The sequence below is a fragment of the Mercurialis annua genome, linkage group LG5 (genome assembly GCF_937616625.2).
Source record: "Mercurialis annua linkage group LG5, ddMerAnnu1.2, whole genome shotgun sequence".
NCBI classification, from domain to species: domain Eukaryota; kingdom Viridiplantae; phylum Streptophyta; class Magnoliopsida; order Malpighiales; family Euphorbiaceae; genus Mercurialis; species Mercurialis annua.
In genome coordinates, this window is record NC_065574.1 from 49,572,345 (window position 1) to 49,588,252 (window position 15,908).

General features: G+C 29.6%; 3 protein-coding genes across 3 annotated transcripts; 1 reads left to right on the plus strand and 2 right to left on the minus strand.

The window, feature by feature from the left end:
• Nucleotides 1-233: 233 nt before the first annotated feature.
• Nucleotides 234-542, minus strand: LOC126683316 (NADH dehydrogenase [ubiquinone] 1 beta subcomplex subunit 7). The gene has a single exon (XM_050379169.2). It carries the CDS (start codon nucleotides 540-542, stop codon nucleotides 234-236), a length of 309 nt encoding a protein of 102 aa, XP_050235126.1.
• Nucleotides 543-7,363: 6,821 nt separating this feature from the next.
• Nucleotides 7,364-9,890, plus strand: LOC126680304 (short-chain dehydrogenase reductase ATA1). Its single transcript, XM_050375407.2, has 3 exons — nucleotides 7,364-7,472; nucleotides 8,213-8,586; nucleotides 9,348-9,890. The coding sequence occupies exons 1-3, from the start codon at nucleotides 7,432-7,434 to the stop codon at nucleotides 9,767-9,769; spliced, it is 837 nt and encodes a 278-aa protein (XP_050231364.1). The 5' UTR covers nucleotides 7,364-7,431; the 3' UTR covers nucleotides 9,770-9,890.
• A 679-nt stretch (nucleotides 9,891-10,569) lies between these two features.
• LOC126682818 (eukaryotic translation initiation factor 3 subunit I-like) lies at nucleotides 10,570-14,591 on the minus strand. Its single transcript, XM_050378580.2, has 8 exons — nucleotides 14,303-14,591; nucleotides 13,994-14,209; nucleotides 13,055-13,182; nucleotides 12,460-12,579; nucleotides 12,237-12,326; nucleotides 11,620-11,706; nucleotides 11,452-11,531; nucleotides 10,570-10,884 (listed from the first exon to the last, which is right to left on the minus strand). The coding sequence occupies exons 1-8, from the start codon at nucleotides 14,484-14,486 to the stop codon at nucleotides 10,809-10,811; spliced, it is 981 nt and encodes a 326-aa protein (XP_050234537.1). The 5' UTR covers nucleotides 14,487-14,591; the 3' UTR covers nucleotides 10,570-10,808.
• Between the last annotated feature and the right edge of the window lie 1,317 nt (nucleotides 14,592-15,908).

A 15,908-nucleotide genomic window follows, 5' to 3' on the forward strand; every position in this document is an offset into this window, starting at 1 on the left:
TCTAGAAAACCCTAAACATGAAATTCTCAATTTTAATCTTACCATTGAAACCTAGAATTCTAATTCCTTAATCGAATTGAACAGAATTAACAAAGAACCCAAGACCAAAAATCCCTAATTTACCAAATTCCCAACAAAGATCGCACCTTTACAAAATTACCAAATTTTTTAATAATTAAAATGAAAGAACGAAAACCACTTACCATGAAAAGAAACAAAAAGAAAATGAAACCCTAAGCATTAGCAGTTTTGGGGATGAGAGGGATAAGGCCGCCCTGCTTATTGGGCTGTTTAAGCTTGGCTTCTTGTTCGCGGATCTTCTGCATCTGAAGCATGCGCTCCATGACGAGCTCATAGGCGCACTTCTCGTAAGTGTGGCGCTCGTTCTCGCATTTCCAGGGGAGATAAAGCTCGGCCTGGCGGCACTTGTTGAGAGGGATGAGCAAATGGGCGCATTGGTCTCGGTATGGGATTGGGACTCTGGCTTCTACCATTTCTTCTTGGGTTGCTATCATCGGCTTTGATGATCCCGGAGCTTCCATTATTTGGTTGATTGATTGAGTTGGTTGTGGATTTTGAGAGGGTGTTTGAACAAAGGAAGAATTTTACGTGCTCAGTTTTTCCACTCTCGTTGTAAAAGAGGCTAACTTCTAACAGGGTTGATGGTCTTAGTTTTTTGTTTTGTCGTTGTGGGTCGTGGGCTGTGTCTTTTGGATTTTCATTTCATAATTGACCCAAACAAATTGAAATAGATTTATTGGAATTTTTATAAAAATATCTAAAATTTTGAAAACATTTATAAAAATGTCCGTTGACTTTTTTATTTACAAAAATTCCGAATTGACTTAAAAATATTTAATAAAAATGTCATTCAGTAATTCTACCCCCTTCTTCATTCTTGGACCTCGTTTCTTTGCATATTTTTAAGTAAAGATAAAAATGAATTCGAAAGTTGCTGAATATCAAAAATTTATTATGCGAAATCCGATTTTTTTGGAAACAATTAATTTTTTTTACAAAAATACAATGTGTTTAATATTGGTATAATGTCGATATATTAAAACTAATGAAACACAAAATTTTAAAAAAGTTTCTAGTTTAATACTGGTATAATTTCAATATACTTTCAGTATATCGATAATAATTTTTTATGTATATTATCTAGTTGATAACATATACACTTTTTTTCATATATATTTTTATTATATTTTTGTAGTGAACTAGAGAATTTAAATATTGTTGGTACAATTTTAGTATATAGTCAATTTAATTTTTAGTATATTATATGGTGTAATATTTGTAATTTTTTTTATAAAAGGGGATATTGTTTAACCAATGTTAATTGTTGTTGGCGCAATTATTATTCATATAAATATTTTATTTTATTTTCAAAATTAATATTAAGTTCCATGTTCAAATATTTATCTTAAATTTAATTATAGTTAATTTAAGCATAATAAATATAAATTAGATTGTAATTAATTCTAACATAATAAATTTATAATCAAATTATAACTAATTAAACATTACATAAAAATACTCCTTTATTAGATTTAAGTAGCAATTTACTTCCTAAACTTTTAAATAATGAGTAATTACCATATAAATTAATTTATGGGCAAATTAATCATAAACTTTATAATTATAGTCAATTAATTTAATTTTGGAGATTTACCCTCTCAAATTGTAAACTAATTTGCCAAAATAGAATTAGTTAACTATAATCTTCAAATTTATAATTAATCACAAAATTAATTTATATATTGCTTACAAGTTGAGGAGATAAATTACTATTTATATAAATTCTCTTTATTAGAACGCATATATATACTATTACTTCAAATCACAGTTATCCTTTTTAGTTAAGTGAAGACTCTGTAAATGTTAGTAATTTTTTTAATACATTTCACTATAAGTAATAAAAATGATATGCTCCTCTCGTCCCAGTCTAATTGTAAAGATTCTCTTTACATATTATTTAAGAGAAAATAACAAAATTACCAAAAAATAGCTTCTATTTTCAAACAATATCATGTCATGATAAAATATTTCATCTCTGCCATTTTTTAGAAAAAAATTGCAACAAATGCCATTTTTCTGACGTCAGTGTGCGTCAGTCTGACGCACACTGACGTCAGCTCGCGCCAGCTGGCCTGACGCGTGTGTCAGGCCAGCTGACGCGTTATCTGGTGCACCAGCATAGCTGGTGCACCAGATTAATTAACACCGACCCGCGCATGAAGCGTGGGTCAGTATATGAATTGGCCCAATTCAGCTTGCTGAATTGGGTCTAATTCATTTTGTACCCCATTCAGCAAGCTGAATTGGGTACTCATTTTATATTTTTTGTTTTATTTTTTTTAATAAAATAAATAACTTATTTATATATTTATTTAAATTTTAAATATTAATCTTAAAAATTTAAAAATATATAAATAATATAATTTTATAAATTATACATCGGATACATTGTTGATACAAATTAAATACGGATCCAATGTATAAATAATATATCTACCATGTATCAACGATATATCCATTTAATTTTGAAAATTGTACCTATCATGTATAAATCGTGTATCAATAATGTATCTATTCAGTGCATATTTTTTATCTATCTAAATTATATGGTAGAAAATGATACTCTCGTGTATAAATTATGTATCAACCATGTATCTATCAATTACATTTGAAATGTATTTATCATGTATAAATTATGTATTGAAAATGTATCTATTAATTACATTTAAAATGTATATTTTATGTATCAGTCATGTATCGAATATGTATTAGAGATTTATCTATCGTGTATGAATTTAGGCAAAAAAATATCTATCATGTATGTATCACATATGTATTAAAAAACATACATGTAATATGTGTAGTAAAAATTTTGATACGTCTCAAAGATGTATCATATATGTATAAAAAATGTTTGTAATAAAAGTAAAAAAAATATGTATAAAAAACAAAAAAAGGTTCCAACGATCAAATATCTATCAAAAAATCATGTGTAAATTATGTATCGAATATGTATCAAATATGTATAATTTCTGTATCGGAAATGTATCTCTCATGTATATTTTAAAAAGTGCATCTATCATGTATGAGTTATAAAAAAAATTAAAAAATGTGTCGATCAAGTATAAATTATGTATAAAATATGTATCTCTTTTTTCTTAATTCGATTTGGTTAAAAAAATGATGTCTATTTAATTTTTTTCTCTATACTTTTGAAGCTCATTTGCATATTTTTTGAACTTAAAAATATACACAATAATTTTTTCTCTATCTTTTTTTTTCCAATTTTGAAAACCGCACAATCTTCCCCTCATTTTCAAGAATCGAACTCAAAGTCATAAAACTTCTAACTATATGAATCAAAAAAACTTCCTACATAGCTATATAGGCAATGAAAACAAACCCACTAAAAATCTAAAAAATTCTGGGTATATGAATGATAAAAGGAAAAAGGCTAGATATACTTCTCAGCTTCTTATTCTACAAAAATAATCAAAATAACTTCCTACATTATTTATTTTAATATTGATTTAGTAACTCCAATAATGCTGAAACTGAATTTTTCGACTACTAATTAAAACTCGTCGTTTTCGTCTTGTGCATTCAATAATAACGTTTTTTTTTCGCCTCTTGTTGCGGCGGCGGAGGCGACAGCTAAAGCTTTGACTCTAATTTGAACGTCGACTCTAGCCATTTCCATCATGAAATTTCCTTTATTGCAGTGATAGAAAGGATTTTAATGGTGGAAATTTGAGTTGTGTAGTAAGAAGAAGAAAGAGGAAAGTGAGGGTAAAAAGGACAGATGTAAAAGATTGTAGAGAAAGAAGAGGAAATCATTGATGATACGTGTCCCTATTCTATGAGAGTGGTACCAATGAAAGAAAAGTGATAATTATGGCATGGATGTAAACTTTTAAAAAGAAATGGTAGAGTGTGAAAAAAAAGTTCACATTGTGGGTTTTCTTGTTATTTTCTCATTATTTAATTTATATTTTTTATGCTACATTGAATGCATAACATTTTTTTTAAAATAATGTTAAGTACATTTATTGAAGATGACAAAAGAGAAAAATTAATGTAAAAAATATTATATAAATGAAAATTGTTGAATGGAATACTAAAAAAAATTTCTCAATTAAATCCGGACGAATAAATTATATGATATTTGATTATATAAATAAGTAATTAATATTTATAATTTGAAAAAAAAATGAGATCTATTAATTGAAGACAAAGAGAGTTTATGCTTATACAATAACCTTTTTAAAATTTTACTATCACCATTTTAACTCTTCTGCAACTAACAAAAAATATAAAGGAATTTAGCAACACTAAATAGTTTATGTCAAAATTATCTATATAAATTTTCGATCCTAAAATCCACTATTTAAGCTAAATGCATACATACTTCTTGTTTCTTCATATATATTTTTATAATATAATCTTGACATTGAACATTGCGAGTTGTTGAAGATTAGATGATGTAGATAAATTTATTTAGGGCTTTTTATCCAATATACTGAAAATTGGCCCAAGTTTATTTTTATACAGTCCAAAGCTAAAGTTTACATTTCATACCATCCAAAATTAAAATTGTAATCTAATTTCTTTGAATTCTTACTTTTCTACTGTTTCTTCTTTTTCTCTTGAATTTTGGCGGCTCCTTCTTCTTCTCCACGAGTCCAGCAGAGTTTCTCCACGTTCTTATTCCTTCGCTTCCGCTGTTCCGCTTCCGCCGTTCCCCCTCCGCCGTTCTGTTTTTGCTGTTCAATTTCCATCGTTTCGCCTCCGTCGTTCCACCTTTGTCTCGCCGCACCATCTTTCTTTTCTTTTTTTGATTTTAGATCTGAAATTTTTTGTTCTTTATTTTTTTATTTTCAGATCTGTAATTTGTTTATCTTTTACTGTTTATTCACCATTAAACATGTATAAAGAGTATTTTCAAAGAATTTAATACTTATTTCATGTTATGTAGAATAATTTTGTGATTTTATGTAATAAAATTTTGTTAACTCTGCATTTTTTTGTGTTTTGTTGTATTTCTGCGTTGCAGAACGATTTGTAGATGATGATTGATTGCTGAATTACTGTAATGTTACAGTGTTGTTGATTTTATGTTGACTTTATGTTGATATTATGTTGATATCAACTAATTTTTTTTATTTTAACATTGACAAACAAGATAATATTGCCTATGAAATAAATGCCTCCTGTAAGTTTGCGGAATAGATGTTTATTCGAAAAACAGCAGGATGGAATGTGGAGTGCACATATTTGTTTGAATGATTGATCTCTTTGTGTTTTTTTCTCGATAAACGTTCTGAAATTTCCAAAATAAACATATGCTATTGGTATTCAGCCATTTTTTTATAACTTTCATTTTCTAGAGGTTATTTTATTAGAATGTACTAAATTCATTTCGGCATTTTTGAAATTTGGTTGGTTTTTTTGCTCCTTATATTATGTTCTACGTACAAACTTTATTATAAAATCAATGTTAAATTTTATTGATGTACAATTATTTAAGCTATATTAATCAAAATCAACGCAAAATCAACTCGATGTCAACCTAAAATCAACCTAAAATTAACATGCACATATCCCTAAAATTAATTGAAAATCAACACAAAATTGACATAAAATCAACATGTGTATACTATTTGTCATTAAAATTAATCAAATATCAACTCAAAATCAACACAAAATCAACATGTGTACATTCTTTATTGTTGACATTTTTGTCAGTTTTAATATCAACACAATATTAACATAATATCAACAACATTTAATAAACTGGATAGTATTAATTTTGTAAATCTTTTTTAACACTAATTTTTATTTTTAATATTTATTTACCTTTATTTTTGCTAATAATTAATCAAAATTTATTATTTATCATATATTTTATTTTTTATATATATCAATATAAAATCAACATTAAATTAATCAAAGATTAATAAATTATTTTTTCAATCTAAAATAAAACACAAAATCAACATAGTATCAACATAAATTCAAATTTGTAATATTATAATAATTTAAAATCATTATTTATATTTTTTACCTATACCAAAATCAACACCATGTCAACACTATATCAACATAAGATCAACATTGTAATATTACAATAATTTAACATCATTATTGTCTTCTTCATCGATGCTAAAATCAACAAAATATCAACCGAAAATCAACACCATATCAACATTGTAACATTACAATAATGCAACATCATTATATGTCTTATTCCCCGATGCTACCATATCATTATCTAATCTCAATTTAATTTAATTTAATTTTTTTAGTTTATTTCACAAACAATGTTATCTTAGTTGTCAATGTAAAAATAAAAAAAATCAGTTGATATCAACATAAAGTCAACATAAAATCAACAGCACTGTAACATTACAATAATTCAGCAATCAATCATCATCAACAAATCGTTCTGCAGAATAAAAAAAACGCAGAAACACAAGAAAAATGCAGAAATAACAGAATTTTATTCCATAAAATCATAAAATTATTCTATATTACATGAAATGAGTATTAGATTCTTTAAAGATAATCTTTATACATGTTTAATGGTGAAAACAACAGTAAAAATAAACAAATTATAGATCTAAAAATGAAAAAAAAAATTAAAAACTTCAGATCTGAAATCAAAATGATAAAAGAAAGATGGTGGAATGGCGGAGGCAAAACGACGGAGGTAAAACGGCAAAAATGGAACGGCGGAGGCGGATTGGTGCGAAGAACAAATCTGAAATTTGTGTGAAAGGTGAATTGAAAGAGAAAGGAGAGAGAAATTTGAGGAGAGAGAAAATAAATGTAATTATTAAGATTTGTGTTATTAGGGTTCTATTTATATGGATGGTATAAAAGTAATAATTTCTCCCTTGCATGGTAGTTTTAAAATGTCAAATATATGTTGGTATAAAAGTAAATCAAAGATGAATGTTGGTTATTTGAATAAGAAGCCTAATTTATAAATAGACTCAGTCCACCACGTCATCCGTGGACTAAGCCTATCACATAATAACACGTCACTAAAATGATGGCAATTTTGTAATATTATTATTCAAATGTGTAAATAAGTAATAAACAAATTTACAAGATTGTCATCATTTTAATGACATGTTATTTTGTGATAGGTTTAGTCTACAGATGACGTGGTGGACTGAGTCTACCTAAGAATCTTGTAAATATAAAAGAAAATAAAAACATAAAATACATACTCAATATAGGTAAATTAGAGATTTATGGTTAAGAAGTTGGTTGTATGGAATGAAAAGAGCATGCAACACTAAACTATATAATAAGCCTTTCAAAGATCACCACATTATATAATTAGTGCCCTTATTTATCAAATAATCACCAATTTTCAGCTGCTTTCAGAAATTCCTAGTAGTAATGGAACCACTTGTTCTTGTTCAGAGATTTTCTGACAAAAGGTTAGTTCTGTTCATTGCTTCAGTATCCCTTAATTATCTGTTATAGAAATCAAAAAATGTCCATAGTTTTTTTTTTTAATGAACAATTGTTGGCAAGCTTATATATTGCATGAAAACTTTTTGTTCTTACAGCATTTTTGTTTTCATTTTAAAAAGTATTTTAGAAATTTCTAAAGTTCTATATCTATTCATTCTTGTAAACTTTGTTGTTTCGTCGGTTTTTATTTTAATATTTTCGATTTCAATACTTCTATTTTCATATTACCAATGTGGAACATCCAAAAAAAATGATGAAACGGAGAACGCCAAAATATAAAACATCAAAATAATTTGTTTTACTATAGGTTTACATTCTGAGTTTCAGAGTCTAAAAAACAATTAAGAAAATAAAACAAAACGCCGAAATGTAAGACTTGATAAGTTTCCGTGCAACTTGTTACATATCAATAGAAGTGGAACTACCTTTTAGAAGGTGAGGGGCAACCCCCACCCCACACTTCTTTTTAACATAAAACCCCTTGATTCGATTTTTTTTTAATTGGTCCCCCTAAACTTTTTTTTCTTTTAAATAACTCCTTCAATATTGATTTTTTTGTATAACTAGCCCCTCCTAACTTTTAGTCTTAGTTTTGCCTCTGCATATCAACAAAGTATTTTTCTTGATCGTTTATTGATTAAATATAACTAATTTACTACAATTAGTTGCATAAATTGACCATATGATGATCAAATTTTGCAAGGTTGAGTGGCAAAGTGGCTGTAATAACAGGCGGAGCAAGAGGAATTGGTGCAGCCACAGCAAAATTATTTGCACAAAATGGAGCTAATGTAGTAATTGCTGACATACTTGATGATCTAGGCCACACCTTAGCTGATTCAATTGGAGGAAAATACATCCATTGTGATGTTGCTAATGAATCTGATGTTAAATCAACGGTCGATCTAGCATTATCATGGAAAGGAAAACTTGATATCATGTTCAACAATGCAGGCATTGCAGGTCCTTCTGGTAGTATTACAAATATTGACATGGAGCAAGTAAAATACTTGTTTTCTGTTAATGTGAACGGAATTCTACACGGAATCAAGCATGCGGCGAAAGCGATGATTGATGGTGCGTTTGGTTCGAATAAATTACATGAAATTTAGTAGAAATCATTTATAAATGGCTTATGAAAATAGAATTATGAACTATTGTGTGTTTTGTAATTTCTAACAATATTTTCTAATTTTTGCAACTCTAAACACAGTTTTTTTTATACAATTTGAATCACTGATTGAAAATTAGATTAATCTACACTGATGTGAAATGCCGGATCCCCAAAATAAAAGGTGTGACAAGATGGGAGTAATGTCTACACCACCAATTGATCGGATTTTCAATCAGTGTGATTCGAGTTGCAAAAAAAAAATTAAAAGCCTAATCATTCAAAATAATTTTTCAATTTAGCCACATACTCAGTTCCAAATATTTTCGATCTTTTTCATTTTTGTGGTGACACAATTTTAATAAGTATCTTTCCCTTGAAAAAAAATTTGATTGTAACTGAAAAAGAGATTTGGATTTCTTTTTGATAAATATGTCTAGTTGACTACAATCCAAAATGTAATTATTGAAATTAGCCAACAATTGACAAAATTAAGTAGAACCTTATATGAAAAAAGTAAAAAATGTTTGATATTTTTGAGTGAATTAGCCTTATTTTAAATTGTAAAAATTAATAATGGTGTAATTATAAAACAATCTATAATTCATAACTTTATTTGCATCTAACTCTTTATAAATGAATATTTAATCATACATATAATTAATTGTAATTCTTTACTTTTTAATCATATAGAGTTGATTATATTTATGTAAAATGAAATATAAAGGTGGAAACGGGGGTTGCATTCTATGTTCGTCGAGTACTTCAGCTATAATGGGAGGGTTAGGATCGCACCCGTACTCATCTTCAAAAGAAGCAATTTTAGGATTGATGAAGAGTAGTGCTTGTGAGTTAGGGGTTCACGGAATAAGAGTGAATTGCATTTCACCGCACGGAGTTCCTACCGAGATCCTTGTGGGTGCGTACAGGGAGTTTTTGGGGAGAGCGGAAATGAAAGCGGAAGAAGTGAGCAAAATCGTTGCGGAAAGAGGAAGTCTATTGCGGGGGAGAAGTGCAACAGTTGAAGATGTGGCTCAGGCTGCATTGTTTCTTGCAAGTGAAGAATCAGGGTTTATAACAGCACATAATCTGGTTCTTGATGGAGGCTATACCTCTGCTATTAGCAACATGAACTTCATTTATAATTAGTAAAATTGAAATCAAGAAAATATGCCTTACATTTACTTATTCATTTTTGAAATTAATTATATGACCATAAAGTTCAAACTTATCAAAAGATATATTAAAATTATTATTTTTTGAATCTAAACATATGAAAAATAAAAACAAAATTTAATTTCTCTTTAATCACAAAGGGACAAACAATTACAAATAAAAAGTAGGCCAAATGTTTTAAAAAGGCCAAACCTTTTATAAAAGTTTCACAAAAGTCCTGACCTTTCAATTTTGTCGATTTTGGCCAAAAATGAATTATTTGGTTTCAATTGTGGCCAACTCTCAATTTGATTTCAATTTGCCTATGTGACGCCTATGTATCATGCCAAATATTATAAGGTCAGGACTTTTGTGAAACCAAATAATCCATTTTTGGCCAAAATCGACAAAATTGAAAGGTCAGGACTTTTGTGAAACCAAATAATCAGTTTTTAGCCAAAATCGACAAAATTAAAAGGTCAGGACTTTTGTGAAACTTTTGTGAAAGGTTTGGCCATTTTACAACATTTGGCCTAAAAAGTATTATCTATTTGTAATTTTACCATAACATAAGAATTGAAAGAAACAAAAGTTGCCTATACATTTCGGTGTGGAGCTGCAATACCGCAAACGAGTCTTAATTGTTAACCCGTCTCCAATCGAATTAGACCCAAAAGTCGCTTAATTCAGGCACTTCTACATTCAGGCAGAATTACAAAAGAATTGCTATTCAGATTTTTAATCCATTTTTCCCATAAATTCCAAATACACAATAAAATTGACTCAGAAAACAATGAAAGTAACTATGAAAATTAGAGGATGAATTGAAAGGAAAACAATTTTGTATCTCTTGCTGATGCCAACATTTCGCAAGCAGTTCTTACAAACAGAAGTAATTTTAGCGTAAAAAGAGTACTTCGTAACACTATGCCCCTTCAACGTACAAATATCAAAATTCCAATCCATCTTCATTGGTGAATCTTCTAACCTCTGATTTCTAAAGCAAGATTGTGATTCAAATATGTGCTCGTATTTAAATTTTGATATTGAAGTAATCTGAATCAAAATGATGTAACCTCACATATCCATCTTCACCTCCACTTGAGAAACTGCAAAACCCAAAGTGCATCACGTAAGTAAACATCTAACTCAACTTGATAATTCAAACAACATGGCTGTTTTATTCTTTTCATTACCAACACAGGTGCACTATGTTGCATGGAAAATGGTGAATTAAAATTTTCACAAGAACCGATTATATATTTAAAATTTTGGAGTTTCAGAAGCCTATGGCGAAATGTAGAACTCGACAGGTTTCCGCACAACATAGCTGGTGCAATTATCATACCAATAAAACTTAGATCTGGCAACAGAGGAAATCTTGAACTACCATAGAACCTAGAGAATGAACTAATTTAAGTATACGCTAAACATGGGAACTAGTAGCTCTCTGCCTTTATTACAGCAATACATATTGACAAATATTTTGGCAGGAAGAAACTAGTAATGGAAGTAACAATGAACGAAGGGTACATATACGACAACAAAAATACAATTCCATTGATAAATTCTGAACTTTCCTAAAGGATAAATAATTTGATGATAAATCAATCCGATACTATAATTTCAACCGCCTATACATGGAGGCATAGCATAAAAAGACGTTAGAAGAGTACCTTTTCCCATCGGGGTTAAAAGCCAAAGCATTTATTGGTCCAAAGTGACCTTTCACACCTCCAATTTCTTCTTGAAGGATCTGCACATGAGAAAATTTAAGGCTATATTAAGTTGTACAATCATAGATCTTGTATCATAAAGAAATGCCATATGCATGAAAAAATAACCTTGTCATAAAATTTGGCTTCAAATTTCCCAGCACGATGATCAGTAGTAGTGACAGCTGACGCGTCCTGACCACCTCCCAGAACAACCTGCCGGATAAAAGAGTAGTCATGTCAAGAATTATTTCGTTAAGGATACGGGGCAAATGAGAGAAAAGAAACCGATGCAAGGGACTCTTAACCAGCAGCTAATAAAGTCATCTACAGTTTTTTATCATGCAACAAATCTTTGTTAAATCAGGTCGTTAACACTTTGACTGAAATGCATATGCTCTTCAAATAACTATCAACTCAAACTAAATAGATTATATGTACAAAAACATATGTACTCTAAAACAATTATAGCTTAAAGGATATACAATTCCAATTTCACGAGACATATTAGCAACACTTGCCACAGTTTACTTAAAATTAAGTTGAACTTGCTAACTTTACCCCAAAAAAGGAAGCAGAAACAGACAGAACAAATGGCCCTAGAAATAAGATAAGTTCCAGATTTTCATGGCCAGCATAAGTAACGGTTTGCTATGTATGTTACCAGCGGGACGAAACTGGAACAAAACTTGCAATTTTACCATAATAAAACTAGTAAAATATCCAATAAATTTGTTTACACTTACATGATCAAGCAGGGGAGACATTGTAACCGCATTGACTGGACGTTCTGTTACATAGGTCTTGATAAGAGCCAATGTTCTGGTGTCCCAGAGCTATCAGTAGTAGAATAACAAGTAAATAAAAGCGAAACATTCCACTTTGTAAAGAATAAATAACATTGGCAAAAAGTAGCAGAATAAAAAAGAACAACTGAAAGCATGAAACAAAGTATACTGGATATTATACCTTAGCAGATTTATCTAAAGAACCGGTTATAAAATGTGAACCATCAGATGACTTTGCAAGTGATGATATAGCCTTCTTATGTCCAATTTCACGATCGTTCTCTTTCAAAAGTTTTCCCGTCTACAAGTGGAATATAAGAGCACAGGTTCAAAATATGATTCAAACAAATCAGAATACTGGTCATTTATAAAAAGCAGAACATGATAAGGCACGACACAGATGACAAATTTGGAACTAGAATATTAATAAATTAAGAGCCATCTAGTAACAGTGCATACTTGCTTTCACAATGATTCAGAAACTTACAGAATGCTAAATAAACATATCTACTGTTACATATATAGACACAAGAAGCTAATGGAAGAGCAAGCAAAATCATCATACCACTCAAAAGTAGCTGTGAGACAGATGAAAGAATAGGATTTTTCATAATTTTATAGAATGAGTTTCAAATAACATTTTAAAATTTCTCTATGATATCAGATACATATATTTTATTCAATCAAGTCTTCATATTTTATTCATCAGGAAAAAAAAAATCTTTCATATTTTCTTTATTCACAGCTTGAGGTTATGCAAACAAATGGAAAATTACCTCAGAATCCCATATGCGAATTACAGCATCTTCTCCAGCACTTATGATAGTCTGGTTAAGAGGCCCCCAAACAGCTCTGTTGATTCTTCCTTGTGGACCCCTGAGAACCAGCACGGACTCGCCCACCTCTTCAAAACACACATAAAAAAGATTTAGATTGGTAAGGTAAAATAAATAAAATTTTCCACTCTCAATACAAACATTAAACAACACATATCAACATCCAAAAGTTACTAGCGACTTTAGCTTCTATATTACAGCAAACAAATTCATAAAGACAAATTCCGTGGCGTCTGGGTATTGCTTACAAAAAGTTGTGAGAAAAGAGGGCAGAATATGCTCATTGTCTATCCTCGTACATTATGCATATCCCGTCCCCATCCTCACCAGCACTAGAAGCTAATTTTACTCTTGTAAATGACTTCTAGACTAAACCAATATAAAAACCATGAATCTCAAAGGCACTCTAAATAAATCCTGATTAACAATTTAAAATAAGTAAAATACACTTTAACCTAATCACATAATTGAAGTATTGAATTAATATCTGTAACATAGTCATTGTTTCATAAGCCAAGCCCACACATAGTGATGGAGGGAAGGGGGCATGGGGTGGCTATGGCCCCCTCCAACTTTCTGAAATATCAAAATTAGGACAAAAATGCCCCCCCCCCCCACTTTTAAAAATCGCCTCCCCCATAAAATTCATATTACAAATTGCCCCCAATATAAAAATCATGACTCCGTCATTGCCGACATAGTTATACAAAAATCACATGCACAAGTACCAATCTAACAAAATCTATAGAATTGACATTCAATTACTTAAAATTGATCTCAAAGTTAAACTCTCAACATAAATAAAAAAATCAACAATTATTTCTCAAGCAGCATATACAAGATAAGCATATTTAAACAAAAAAACGGATAAAGACTTACGGTCAGTGGGATCACGAGCAATGCGTTTAACATGAATAGCAGAAGTCAATTCCATGAAAGGATCAGTAGTAATAACAGCAAGTTTATCCCCAACTGAAAAATCAACACACCGAGCTGGAGAGTCAAAGTTAAAAGAGTGCAATTGAGTCCCTGTTTTCACATCCCATAATTTTGCCGTCTGGTCCGCACTTCCCGTTATCAACCTCTTCGAATCCCCTAATCCAATCCAACAAAACAAATTGACATTCCATTAATTAAAACCAAAAAAAAAAAACGAATTCACAAAATTAAAATAAATAGAGAAATTACTTGAAACGTCACAGCACCAAACGGCGCCGTTGTGGCCGCGATAAGTGCCTAAACGCTCGCCGTTGTCGGCGAACCAGACGGTGGGAGTGTGATCTTTAGCGCAGGAGAATAAAAGATCGCCTTCTTTGTTGTATTTTAAGAAAGTTAAGGGCCTTTCGTGCCCTTTCATTAAAATTGGTCTCATTTTGTTGTGGGTTGGTTTGTTGTAGCTCCGATCTGAGTGGGTTTGAGTGGCGAACCAGCTAGGGTTTTAGTTACAGAGGAAGGAGACAGAGAAGGAAGATGATGCGTGGAGTTTCTATGCGGTATAATTAGGTGATTATGAGAGTATGGGCCTGTTGGGCCTGTTGGGCCTGTTGGGCCTGTTGGGCCTATTGGTTAATATTTGTGGCCCATTTAATATTTGTGGCCATGGTTAATAATTGTGGCCCATTTAACGACTACTCACTAAAAAATACCAAATATTTTTGATTTTTTTAATTTATAACCTATATTGTTTATTTGACATAAAAATAATTTTTTATATAAGAGTAAGAATATAAGTAGACTAATAATTATTTCTAATAACCTGATATAAAGCCTTGTTCGCAATCGCACCATAAAATAAAATTTAAAATTATATAATTTCTCTACTATAATAAAAATCTAATTTTTAAAAGTTTAATTAAAGACTTGTCAATTCTTCATAAAAAGGATCAAACAAACTTTTAATAGTGAAATGACACAGAAAATTTTATAAAAAAATAATAATAATAAAAGTAATATAACATATACATGGTTTAATCCTCCATTTAAAAAAGTCTGGAGCGATTTTTTTATTAGCACTAGTGTTGCTTTACGTGTTTCACATGTGGCTCGTAATGTGACTCGTCAAATTATCAAATAAAATTTAAAATAATAGTTAATTTGAAATAGTTTATCTTATTAAAAACTTTAGAATACTATTTTAATTGTTTAAACAAATTTAATTGGTACTCAAATTTTATAATTATAGATATTTTTAATAGAAAACATAAAGTAAAAAAATAAAATAGTAATTAATTAAAATAGTTTACCTTGCAATTAAAAAATAATTAAAATAGTAATCATTAAATAGTCAAAGTAATTTATTTTAGTTAGTACTCTATACAATTATATCAACATAGTAGTTTATTTTGTTCAGTACTCTAACTTATCTTAACATAGTAGTTTATTTTAGTTACTACTCTAATTTTAATGATTATTTTAATAGTTTTTAATTAATAATTAAATTTTATAAGTGAAAAAGACATTAATGTAAATATGTCTGCCCCGCCCCCCTCCATCCGGGCTTTTATATATAGTATGGATATATATTAAAATCGATGTGCTTCATGGATAAATTTTAACCAACAAAAACCAAACAAATGAAAAGAAATCAACTATTAATTTTTTAATTTGTAAATAAAGCAAAATAAAAAAATGAATGACCATTGTTAATGACAAGAATAAACCATTGACCGCAGTCGAAGAGAAAAATAAAATAAAAACTTTAGACGGTTAATATTTTTTCATTTAAGTGAAAAAGAAAGCAAAATAAAACATGAATGACTACCGTTCATGACAAGAATAAACCATTCGTAGCCGA